Raw genomic sequence first — 13,365 nt, 5'->3', positions numbered from 1 at the left:
AAGGACCCGTTTTATGTGTGAGCAAGTGCCCCCTTGCCTTTTTGTAAATGCCCTTTCTCGAATCGGTGCTCCTTTTTGCCAAAGAAAAGTGCCCCTCACGAACGTGTTCTGTGACTGTGCCCCTTTCACCTGTGAGAAGGACCCGTTTTGAAACAAGAAAATAATATTCTCGTTTTTAGATGTTACTACTCGTGAAGGAAAAAAAACTTGTAAGAATAATCCTACGTGTCCTACGTGCCTTCGTGAGTCATGTGAGTGGGGTATATAGATAAGCAGTGGCGTGCAGATTTTCACGTCCAAGAAAACAAAAAGAGAAAGGAAAGAGAGAAGGGTGAAGTATATTATTTTCTGAATATTACGTCAAAATCTATCACAAAATTGGATTTTCGTTTTGAAAATGTCACATTTTTTGCTCGCTTGCAGCTTCTTATAAATTTTTCGTGATACGACATATCTAACCCCTCAAAATTTTTAACTCATTAAACCACTAGAATTTTTTTTCTTCGTGTTATAGTGCCCTTTTCGAAAGAAAAGGTGCCCTCTTTCCCTGTGCCCCCACTTTAAACTTTGCTCCGCCGCCCCTGATGCAAATCATGAACGATAATAAAAAGAAATAGAGAGAATTGAAAGGGAAAAAGGGGGTTTCGAATTTTGGAGTGCATTTATTTTGCTATATTATCAGTAGGCCTCCATGTACAATTATGCCCTCGCCCTTCCAAATTTCTAACCATGATATTTTAAATCATGAATCATATCATTAAGTCAACATCCTTGTTATGTGTGTTTATATAAGATTCTCTCTGTTTATTCAATTTCGTTTATGAGGCTAACTTTAAACACTCGATTTTTCTTTTAATTCAGTAACGCTATAGTGCAATTATTGTAGCCACTTCGCTCTTTGATCTAGTTCTGCTTGACTCCGACCCAAAGGTCCAATTAGACATCACCTCACTGATAACCAAATTATGACTAATGACCCTTCCTGGATTTGTTCAAATATACCAAACGAGAAACAAACAAACTTGGCTTTAACTGACGAAGTTATTGAGATATTCATGAGGCCAGACCTTTCAGTTTGTGCAATACGCGGATGCTGATATTCTTTGAGCCGCCGAGTTACGATGAATTAGAACGAAATTTCTTCATTTCAAATTTCAACGTATCCACAACAACGGCTTAAATCGGGAAACTTTACGTCTATATTATCATGTTAATAAAGACAAGTTTGATTGCAAGGATAGTTTTGCTCATCCAGTGATTAAGTTGTTACGATGACCCCTGTACCAATATTTGGAGTTGTGGAATATTTATCACGATTTTGCCAGCTTTGATCGTCTGCTTTATACACCGTCCAGAAGTGACCGTCTAGTGATAATAAGACTGACAACATTTCTGGTACATTATAATAAAGTGTTATCAATCGTGTATTTTGTATTGTAATTTTGTATTTGTTACATTATATTAGCCAAAACTTTAGCAAAATAAACGTAAACCAAAGTACATTTTCAAATTTCCGATGACAATTATTATAAATTGTGTATACAATGCATGCCTAATAAGGCTTATTTTGAGGAAACATAATTACATGTACATGTATATCTCGTTAGTACGAAAATTCGACAAAGCTACTGTATTTCTTACATTCATCATGTTTATATGCTTATTTATAGTTTTTGACAAATACCGCATTAATACACCAGCTATCCACAAAAATCTCGCAAACGCTGTGGTCTTAATATTTTTTGTTTTTTTAACGAAAGTACTTTTTCCGGTAAAGTGTAAATGCTTTATACTTATTTATTTTGCAGCTATTTTAGGATCTTAGACAAAAAAGTACCGTAATTCTGAGGCGTATATAATTATATGAACTATATAGGCTTCCTTCGCTTACTCGATTCGTATCAGCAATTCCATGATTCTCGACAACCTATTTAGCTTGACCAACACAGGGGCCGCGGAACGGTTTTCAAAGTGGGGGGGGGGGGGAGGGGGGTGACCATGCAAAAAATCACAATCCTATGGTCATTTTTACGTTTTTGTACACGGTTTGGGAAAAAAGTGGGGGCTGCCCCCCCCCCCCGCTTCCGCGGCCCCTGCAACATAAATGGGATTAAAGTAATACTTTAGCCAATTTATACGGTCTGAATTAAGTTGCTTAAAATATAAGCTGAGGATTAGACTCTAGAACGACCTTACAGTATTCAAAACAGCAATTGTCTCAGTGCATATTACTGCATAAAACGCGTTTTGATCACAATTTGTTCCAAAAAGGAAGACGATAACACATCGTAGAAAACAAAGTAAACCATTTTATACTAGCTTATTACTTGGCGGGTGGTTTTATGATCAGTAATCACTGGATCTCTCCGTGTGTTTCTTTTGCACACAAAGCTAATTGTAAATTGTTGCTCTTTAATGACCGAGTGATGCCATGACGACGTTTGTGTGCTGTGCAATGGACTGTGTTACGATATGAATCATTGTCGGCAGAAGTTCTAAAGGGTACTTCAGAAAAATTGATGGAGTGATAATTTTTCCCAAGACAGCAATTTGTAGTTAGTTAGATATGGGAAACTGTATGTACAGGGGATTATGCTGCAAGACCTCAGAATTGTGTGTTTGTGGGGGGCTAGGGCACAAAATATGTTGACAAGCCAAAGAAAATTGGTTACTATTCGAAAATTGTTATCTTTTCTCTCTAAAAAAATATCACTCCGATGATATTCAAAAGGAACTACGTTGTACGACATCCTCTGATAGGGGAATATTGTGTACAACTTTCCGCCAATCGAGGCACGCGGTTTTGTGATCATGGTTATGTGATAATAACATTTATGATTACCAAGACAGGGGGGGGGGGGGCACCGGGGCACCATGTTATTTTGGAAAAGGCAAGACGTTGTATATATTTTTTTCTAATGCATAATAGGAATAAAAAGACTTATCAACGACACAGACCTGTCTTTTTAATGATCTGCTTGCTTCTTACTTCCTTTTCTCCTCTTTTTGCGTTTTCACTATACTTGAAAAAGTATATTTTAAAAACTGCTCCCCGTAACGAATTCACCGATAGACATGCAGATGAATGTTGACAGAATGACCTGCCAATTTTAATGACATGATGATACATGACTTAATCGCTCAGAAAATTGAAATTGTTAGCGAGCTCATACCAAGAGATTGATATGAGACGCCGATTGTACCAATATTATATAGAACAATTATTTGTTATATAATCATTATTTATTAAATAATAACTATTATTTATATATAATTTACATTTTATTTGTAAATAATTACTATTATATAAAATAACATTTCTAATTATTTATATATAATTCCAAGTAATACTTCATTATTTGTAAATAATAATAGTTCGACATTCCATTATTTATAAATAATGATTATTTGTTTTTCATTATTTATAAATAATGATTATTTGATTTTCATTATTTATAAATAATGATTATTTGTTTTTTATTATTTATAAATAATGATTATTTGTTTTTCATTATTTATAAATAATTATTTGTTTTTCATTATTTATAAATAATGGAATGTCGAACTATTATTATTTACAAATAATGAAGTATTACTTGGAATTATATATATAAATAATTAGAAATGTTATTTTATATAATAGTAATTATTTACAAATAAAATGTAAATTATATATGAATAATAGTTATTATTTAATAAATAATGATTATATAACAAATAATTGTTCTATATAATATTGGTACAATCGGCGTCTCATAGATTGATTATGTTTGAGTGGTCTGGTGTCTGCTCGAATCTATTTTGAATTGTAATAATAATACAAACAATACGGGGTAAATTAAAACTTTAACCGACACAAATGAAAATTGATCTACGTAAAATTGTCGATAGGGAAATTGAACATTACACGATGTTTGTCATCTCATTGGTAGTGGTAACAATAGAATTGTTGACTGAATGTATTTATATATTATATTTTCTTATTTGCATATTTTATCGGTGCTCGTTTTATACTTGTATAATATTAACTTGAGATGATGTAACGAGAATAATGATAAACAAATTGAATGTTTCGAAGTGATGGCCACTAGATTAGAAGCGAACGATATTGAAAAAAAATCAGGTTTATCTTGGACTGGGTAAGCAAAGGCGGGATTCTCAATCTCAATTATTAGCTGTCTTGATGAGTTTTTGATTTTTGCATTTTTTTCTCAAGCATTTCACAATATCTCCTTGAAAGGAAATATTGAATATTTTTTCAATCAAGAATTCAATTATTTATCGCGTCTAGTGGATGATAACACAACACGAATGATGAATATGATAACACAGTTTTGCCAGATCATGTTTAAAAAATAAATAAATTTTTTTCTAAAATATTAAACCACTTCAGCAAACTTATCTTTAAGGGTGTTAAAGTGACAGAAGCAGTAGATGTGATTGGTGTATTTATATGATTTAACTTCTATACAGGATAATATTATCTTTATATAAATTACAATGTCATAAACCCCGTTATTATACAACGTCATAAACGTTATTTTTATGTATCATTGTCTCAATTTCGTCACCTTTTCCAAAGAATATGGAATCATTCATTGATGTTCTACTTCCTTTCATTTTTTATACATACACAGCATGAGCAAGCCCTTCTGAATGGTGACGACATCGACAACGGCCACCACAGCGTCAATGACGACCGACCCGTGACGGTCGGCGAGCAGGTGCGACAGGACAGCGACTCGGCCGGTGGGGCCCCCGTCCTCGCCACCGCCCATCTCACCATGGACCAGAGGCCGTCGAAGGACTTCGGCGGGGGCGGGGACGAGTCGGGGGTGGGGTCGATAACCGATGGTTCCTCGGTGGCGAGCAAGAGGGGGAATAAGATGGGGAGGGATGACGATTCGGACCAAAGCGATAGCGGGTGGGATACAGACTTGGAAGTAGATGGTAAGTCAAGTGTGATGAGAAAAAACAAAAAGTTTTGAAAATGGGATGTTGATTTGGCGGTGTTGTCCACTTCCGGGGATGGGTGGAATGGTGTAGAGCTAGCTGTACAGGATATATGCGTGTGTGGGTGGAGGGGTTATGTGGGTGCAGATGGGTGGATGTGCGTGTGTGAATGTAATGTCTGCTTCCTCATTTTCACTGCTCCATCTCGTTCGGAGTGCGTCTTAAATGCATGAATGGTGACGGGTGGTGGCAGGCCTCCCCATTGATAATAATCAGGGGACTTAAAAGAGAGAGAAAAAGGGAAGAACCAAGGATGAAGAAGGAATATGCGTTGTGGTGAATAATAAGATTTGGTCTAGCAAATATCAAGTATCCCTTGTTTGCCATCAAGAATGCGAAGAAAATCGCCTTTGGGTTATATCCGCCTCCCTGGCCCGCGTATTTTGAAGTCAGGGTTAACCTAGTCTCCGGTCTTACTCTGTGCTAAAATTACGGGGAGCCAAAAACTCAAAAAGTCTGGTTTACATTGCATATTTCTTATGATTACTATTTTGTTTCCATTATGCTTGCACAATGAAGAAAAATGCTTCAGTTATCATTCCCAGCAGTAATGAATGATTTGAGTGTCATGTGAGTCAATAACTTGCAATTGCACTAATAGAAATTTGCGCAACAATTGGCTATCCATAATTAAACCACAACTTTAAACTAGGGTTTAATTTAAACCCGAGTTCAGAATACGGGCCCCTGTGTTTAAGAGCATCAATCTAATAAAGCCATAAAAGATTGAAATATCTGCGTCACCGAAACTGTATAGTTGTATTGGATATCCTTCACCTCCTAAGTCCCAAGTTACAAAATTATTAATGTCTCGTAATCAAGTTACAATTAGCATTATACGCTTTCCCATTTGTCGGCATTTGCTTTATATGTTACAATGTACAGTAACTAGTGCATTCTTTTAAACAGCATTTAAACAAATATACACACGGACGTTCTTATCATATCGAATAGTTCTGAGCAAATAATACTTGGAGACCTCGAGCACACAGCTATAGTAACCAAGGTTATCAACAGATTATTGTATGATACCCAGAGTATTGTGACGACGAGAAATTTGACTTTGAACGGTACAGTGACAGAACTAAATAGGATATTGCAATCAATAATTGTTTACAAATTGTCATCCTAATAAGTGTATCATATATACGGTCAATCAATAATGATTCTAATTAGATTTTGTAGCAGACCAGCGGTCAGGTCGAGTTCTTCTTTTATCGGCATGTTAATGTTAGTATTTCGGGTAGAAAGCAAAACGTTATATAGCTTGTTGTTTTGTTAATATTTTGCCGCCCTTGTTCGAAATCCTCAGTATAAGATCGGGGCCTACATGGGATATATCTCTTTACATATTTCCTTTATTTTCCCTGTGTACAGTATCTTCCTTTAATTAGCGTATAGTTCCTGAAATCTACAAATTAAATCAATTGAGATGAATAGTATTGAAAAGTATTGAAAATGCCCGTCAATCAGCAGTTTCGTCGTAAGTTTTAGACATGACGCAGAAATTGCAAATATGTCGGGAGTCCAGACAGAAACTTTTTTGATTTTCCAGATTTCGACAAAGAATTTTTGGATTTTCATTGTCGTGAAGGGCATTTGACAATGCATTCCTGTGTTCGTAAATCTGTCGTGCGTCGTTGAAGCGCGAATTGCCTAATAACGCTATACTATCTTCGTGAACAGATCTCATCTAGGCCGGGAAGGGGCGACCCCGCCTCTTCTCTCCTCACATCTTCTCTCAAAAATTGCACTGTGCCCCCCCCCCCATTTGTGTCTATATGATAAATTATTAAATTATTATTTTTTTCATGATGCTTCCAAGACGTTCCTGACATAAACCGGCCAATAATTATCTCTTTTCAGAAACAGAAAAGATAGAGGCGTATGACCCGACTGGCCGTAAAACCTACAAAAAGGCTTGCCTTGATATCGGTGTTGTGCCCGCTTCACATTTCTTGCGTCACATGACCACGAGTCGAGTCTCGATGAAGCACCATGGGGTTGGACCTCAAGGCGCCAAGGCCATTGCAGTAGCCCTTGTGGTAAGTTTAGATCCCCTTTATACCATTGATATTACCAACAATTCGAAAGTTTGGATACTCATTGTGTATTTTGACATTAATTTTCAAAGCTAAATTTTATTTGAAAAAAAGAGACGGTATTTGAAATAATAAAGAGTCTAAAGTGTAATTTGCAGAGTATGTTTTTTTTTTTATCCCTAAGTCAATTAACACTCGCGACCTTCATTCCCATTTTCATTTGCTCCATGACCCCTAATCAATTAGATTTATTGTGGTTCAACTTCTTGCTCTGAAGTATCCAAAATATCTTTTTTATAGACACATTTAGAAGTTAGACCAACTATATCATTATTTTTACTATATAGAAAAAAAAACATGATGCTCTTTCAGAAGCAATTTGACTGTTGCATCTATAATGGGCGCGTTGATGATCAAGGCTGTTATCTCCTTTGTTGTACAACAAAGGATATTGTTACATCCATTCATCTTCTTTCGTAATTTCATCGATATAATTACAATTTTGTCTGTTTTATTTTTAGGCGAATACAACGGTTTTAACCTTGGACTTGGAGGATAATTGGATTGAGGGGGAAGGTGGCGTGTATGTTGCTGATATGCTCAAAGAAAATTGCTATATAAGTGACCTTGTGAGTATCTCTCCCTGTCTGTCTCGCCGTCTCGTTCTCTTTCTTTCTCTCTCTCTCTTTCACTCACATTATCTCTCTTTCTCTTTCTGTCTCTCTTTCCACCCCCTCATTCCCTACTTCTCATCTCCCATTCTATCTTTGTCTTTTTTGTTTCTTTTTACATTATACTTTTCCTCTGCTCATTGATGAATATTTAGCATTTTTTCTCTCTCCCGAACGCTGTACCGTAATTTTTTTCTACAGGTCATTTCTCTTAATCTTTGTGTAAAGGCCTAAGTTGAATCATTTCAATAGTTTCTAATGGTATTTTTCTAATTTTTTCAGATGTTTTAGCATTTCTTCTCTCATCCAAACCATGCGAGTGTGTAATTATCAATGAAAATTAATTTTTCATTGACACATATGAGTGCATTTCTAAAGAATTGTAATTTTTATAAAATGAAGAATGGATACAGCAAGTATAGACTGGTCTATGTTTTGAAAATTCTACTACTGGAAATAATCAGAGAGGCACCTAGCGCAGGATTTTTTTTTGTTGGAAATGGCCCCCTACATCTGAATAACCCTCGCTAGCAGGAACTATGCATTACTTTCAATTATTTCAGTGGCGATATGACCCAAAAACTTTAAGGTAGCGGAAATGATGTATGGGGTAAAATGTAAAAAAAAAAAAAAAAGTTTTACCTTTTTTAAATGAAAATATATATAATTTTATTATATAGTTTGACATATTCCAAAACGAACTCATTTACAATCTTTTCCCTCTCCTTTCCTTTTCTCCGTTTTTTAAATATTTTTTTTAGGGGGGTGGGGTAGGGGGTCAAGCATTCATAGCCTTCTTTCTGTAGGCCAGTGGATAACAATTTTCTATGTTTACTAAATTTGTTTTGATGATAGGTGAGCTAATGATCAGTAATATAGGTTTTTGTTTTGTCGTAGATAATTTCATGAAAAGCGCACCAATGCACCGTGCTTCTCTTTGTTCCTTCATTTACTATGTTGTAATTTTTGTGTGTGTTTTCTACCGTTTTTTAAGAATCTTGCCGAGAATAAAATAGGATCAAAAGGAGCCAAGGCAATGGGAGAGATGTTATTAGACAACACAAACTTGAGAAGAGTCAACCTATCTGGTAAGTTGTCATCATTTTATCGCTTCTTTGTTGGCCCAAAACTATATGAATTGTAATCATATTCTCATTGCAAATTTCAATGACACTGGAGCCAGAATGCACCAAATCAGGGCCCTGTTTTATAAAAGTTATTATCATGGTAACTTTGCCATTCAATGGTATCTTGCATGGAATCCTTGGTTTTGATTGGCTGTTGATCATCGTTACCATGGTAGTTACCATTGGATAACAAATTTACCATAATAGTAACTTTTACGCAGTGGGGCCCAGGGGCCTGTTACATAAAACTTTCGCCTAAAAAAACAAACCCTGGCACACACAAAATATGCCATTGACTCTTAACACATTATGTAACAGGTCCCAGATAACATTATACAGCTCCTTGAGAGAGTTTAAGTTTAAAGACTTTGTGCCATTCTTAAAAAACACATTAATGGTATAAACTTTGACATCACAAGTAGATATGAAGACATTCATTTTTCTGAAGTGCCGTAAAAGCTATTCTAACTCTTATGTGACTCGGACTGGATGCTCTTTGCCTAATAAAAAATGCCATGCCTCATGTTATTCAACCATGCCGCAATTACTCTGACTCTGGTATTTCAGTGGTCTTTGTGAAGAATTTACATTCCATTCAATGAAACGTGTGCATTTCAGCATTATTCTTTCATTTATAGATTAGACGACATCGATATCCTTTTGCCTATTTGTAATTATCATTTAATAAATAAGTGAAATTAATAATCAGAAGTATAATTCAATTATTAAATTATCTTTATAGCGAGGAACAGATGACGGACCATCCAATTAATTTGCCTCTTGAATAATTTCAAACTGACGCACAGGTCATTCAAATGGCAATTTGAGACCGGCAATTAACCTAATTCGGATACTTTTCAATGCATGTTTCATTAGACCTCTGCATACTGTCTTGGTTCATTATACACATGAAATACTAATTGATCCAATTGTGTCCCAAATCGGGTTAATAATCTAAACTCTTTTAATGGGCTCGTGATTGATGAATTATTGTTTTCAACATCAGGTCATCACCACTACTATCATCATCACCACCATGTCATCAACATCATTATAATCATGAATTACCATCATCATCATTATCATCATCATCATCATCACCACCATCATCAACATCATTATAATCATCTTGAATTACCACCATCATCATCATCATTATCATCATCATCACCACCATCATCATTATCATCATCACCACCATGTCATCAACATTATAATCATCATGAATTACCATCATCATCATCATCATCATCATCACCACCATCATCATCATCATCATCATCATCATCACCATCATCATCATCATTATCATCAACATCATTATAATCATCATGAATTACCACCATCATCATTATCATCATCATCATCATCATCATCACCACCATCATCATTATCATCATCACCACCATGTCATCAACATTATAATCATCATGAATTACCATCATCATCATCACCACCATCATCATCATCATCATCACCATCATTATCATCACCATCATTATCATCAACACCATCATCATCAACATCATTATAATCATCATGAATTACCACCATCATCATCATCATCACTATCATCAACACCATCATCATAATCAACATCATTATAATCATCATAAATTACCATCATCATCATCATCATTATCATCATCATCATCACTATCATCAACACCATCATCATAATAAACATCATTATAATCATCATAAATTACCATCATCACCATCATCATCATTTCCATTATCACCACTATTAACAGAATTCTGTGAATTGTAAAATATTGTTCATCAAAATCGTCTTGAACACAAATTTTAAACAGTGCAGACCATATAGATTTTTTGTGTGTAAAATAGATGCAAAATGTTAGCTTCTATATTAAATCAGTTTTAACTTGACAGGTGTGTAATTCTATCATTGCCAACAGCTAGATTCTTCTAAATTCAGTTAGATCTGAGTGCACCTGTTTGTCCACATGCCTGAATATATCAATCTATTATATGATCAGCTTTATGTCACAGTCGCTACTACCAAACTGACTCTTGATCGATCAAACTTTTATCATGTTATTTTCAATGACGTACCATTGGTCAGTTTTGAGTTGATTTGATTGGTGTGACTAGCGATAAATTGTTTTATTTGCTTGTATTATACTCCTTGTCACATTGACGACTTAAACTTGATCAATGTATCTTTACTCCACTGCAGGTAATGACTTCAAAGACAAAGATGCAAATGAATTCACCGATGCATTTAGGGTTAGTAATAAAACACGGGGGAATATCGTTTTTAGGGATGGCTATTTTACCAGACTGATATGAAATTATGGGTCCTTTTCAATGGATGTGGTAATGGGGAATAATGTCAAATCAAAAGGCAATATAAAGCAAACTGACTTGCTTTTTTCAACTATCGGTCAATATTCTACTTAAAATATAATTGACAATTGCTGTTAGAAAATAATTTGTTGCATTGATCTTGCCCCATTCTAGCTCTGTTTAATTCATTGCACATTTATGGAAACTTATTATCCTAAAAGACCTGGGGAGTATTTCATGAAAGATTGAAAAAAATAGTGATTTCACTGACAATCGTTATAAGCTACTGAAATCCTTGCATCTGATTGGCTCAGAGCACATTTGTCAGTGAAAATCACTGGCAAGATGCTTCATGAAAAACTCCCCCAAAATGATTTTTAAGTTTCTGTATACAATGACCTGAATCAATTTCTTGACTTGATTGAGACCTTACGACTGTGAAGTTGTTTACGAGTACGGTCCCAAAAAAACTTTGTGTGTGTGTGTGTGTTCTTTACAGACAAACTACAGGATAAAAGAGCTCATCCTAAGTCACAATGAGTTTGGTGAGGTAGGAGGGGAGATCCTTGGACATGGAATAGGTGAGTATTTTGAAAATGATTATGAAAAACATTAACATTTGGGTTTTTCTTTTAAATAATATACAAGAATTAACCGGTTTGGTTATAATACAACAAAAATAATGTTCAATATCATCCAGAATAGATAGATAACCAAAACCAATGAGCTTGATGAAATCATAATCACAGGGATTTGAACTTATCATTGATTAAAAAAAAGGTTTGTATGTAGACCTAAATATTGTTGGTAAATAAAACACACCAAATATACTATTCAAAATAAGCACTCATCAAAATAAGTGTCTCTATAGTGAGATATTGAAGTTTTGCTTAAAGACTCATTAAGCAAACTTTTTAAAGCATTTTCTCCTTTCTGATAATAATTTTGATATGATTATGTAAATTAATTAGCATAATGAATATCTATTATGTCATTTTTATAGGTGCAACTGAATCTATAGAACATTTGAACCTCAGCTGGAACCACCTGAGAAGGAAAGGGGCAATAGCCATCTGCAGAGGATTGGCGGTAAGACTACACTAAAATCTTATTTGATAAACTGCATTCACTTAAAGGGATGGATAAGTAATGGTAAATAGCAAATAAATCATGCTGAAAGTAGTATATTACTCTGCATGCATAAAAAAGGTGGTTTCCATAGTTGTAACTCTTCATGAAACGGGTCCAGTACGGATTAGATTTTGGGTCTGTTTCATAAAACTTGTTACAATATCAAATTTGTAATAACATTTTACCAAACAATCTGATTACCTGATACTAAACTTTTTATAGAAATTGTAATGTAATATGATTATGAATCAGAACCGTGGTCTGCAATGACCTCATCTACGTATGCTCATCTATTATCTTGAACTGGCTAATTATTGTCTTCCCTTTACCAGGAAAACCTTAGTATTAAGAGATTGAACCTCTCCTGGAACGGCTTCGGCAATGAGGGTGCGCTGGCCATGGCAGAGGCTCTCAAGTTCAACAGCACGCTGCAATGGTTGGACCTGAGTAACAACAGGATCACCAACGAGGGCGCCTTCATGCTGTCCAAGGGCGTAGAGATCAACGACAGTATCAAGGTCTTGAAGGTTAGTCCAGTCACTGAGATTGGTGTTGGTGTAGCTGTTAAAACCACAATGATCGGAAATTTGAAGCCGTGGAACCATGGGCTTTGACGGTAATAGCATTCCTGAAAGTTAAGTTACAAGACCGAAAGTGTCCAAGGTTTGCAAATTCCTTTGTGAATTGTATTTTGAATTTACAGAAAATTTTCTGAAAATGTAAAATTTCCCAGCAATACTTGATTATCAGAATGCTGTTCCACAGAGGAACCAATCAGCAGAATTGCCTGAAGTATCTAAATATCACGTCTGTTTTCATCTTAATCTTGTTGAATGTTCTAAGCTAATTTGATCTGTCTATACACCCACACAAAAGCAAAACTATTCTACTTGTAATTCCTAAGCTCTCTTCCCCCATTCTCTGTGTGCCTCAGAATAGTTCACCAGATAGATGGCGCATATTGAATGCTGTGTTTATTTTCATCATTATACGATTGAACATACTGTTTTGAAATTATTGAATCTCCCCCCCTCCGAAAAAGGGGGGGACAAGAATGACTATCAAAAGATG

The 13,365-nt window shown here is 35.2% G+C and overlaps 1 protein-coding gene across 1 annotated transcript in view; it reads left to right on the top strand.

Moving 5' to 3' along the window:
* Positions 1 to 1,008: 1,008 nt before the first annotated feature.
* Positions 1,009 to 13,365, top strand: part of LOC129264106 (leucine-rich repeat-containing protein 74A-like) — a 19,519-nt gene continuing 7,162 nt past the window's right edge. The window contains exons 1-9 of the mRNA XM_064102946.1: positions 1,009 to 1,395; positions 4,638 to 4,950; positions 6,880 to 7,058; positions 7,577 to 7,684; positions 8,721 to 8,814; positions 11,054 to 11,103; positions 11,663 to 11,744; positions 12,167 to 12,252; positions 12,627 to 12,821. Coding sequence (XP_063959016.1) covers positions 4,785 to 4,950; positions 6,880 to 7,058; positions 7,577 to 7,684; positions 8,721 to 8,814; positions 11,054 to 11,103; positions 11,663 to 11,744; positions 12,167 to 12,252; positions 12,627 to 12,821 — 960 coding nt within the window. The 5' untranslated portion in view covers positions 1,009 to 1,395; positions 4,638 to 4,784. The remainder of the gene's footprint in view (positions 1,396 to 4,637; positions 4,951 to 6,879; positions 7,059 to 7,576; positions 7,685 to 8,720; positions 8,815 to 11,053; positions 11,104 to 11,662; positions 11,745 to 12,166; positions 12,253 to 12,626; positions 12,822 to 13,365) is intronic.

This window comes from Lytechinus pictus, chromosome 7 (genome assembly GCF_037042905.1).
Source record: "Lytechinus pictus isolate F3 Inbred chromosome 7, Lp3.0, whole genome shotgun sequence".
In the NCBI taxonomy this organism is placed as follows: Eukaryota; Metazoa; Echinodermata; class Echinoidea; order Temnopleuroida; family Toxopneustidae; genus Lytechinus; species Lytechinus pictus.
Note: the sequence above shows the minus strand (reverse complement) of the source record. Positions and strands in the feature narration are given on the sequence as shown.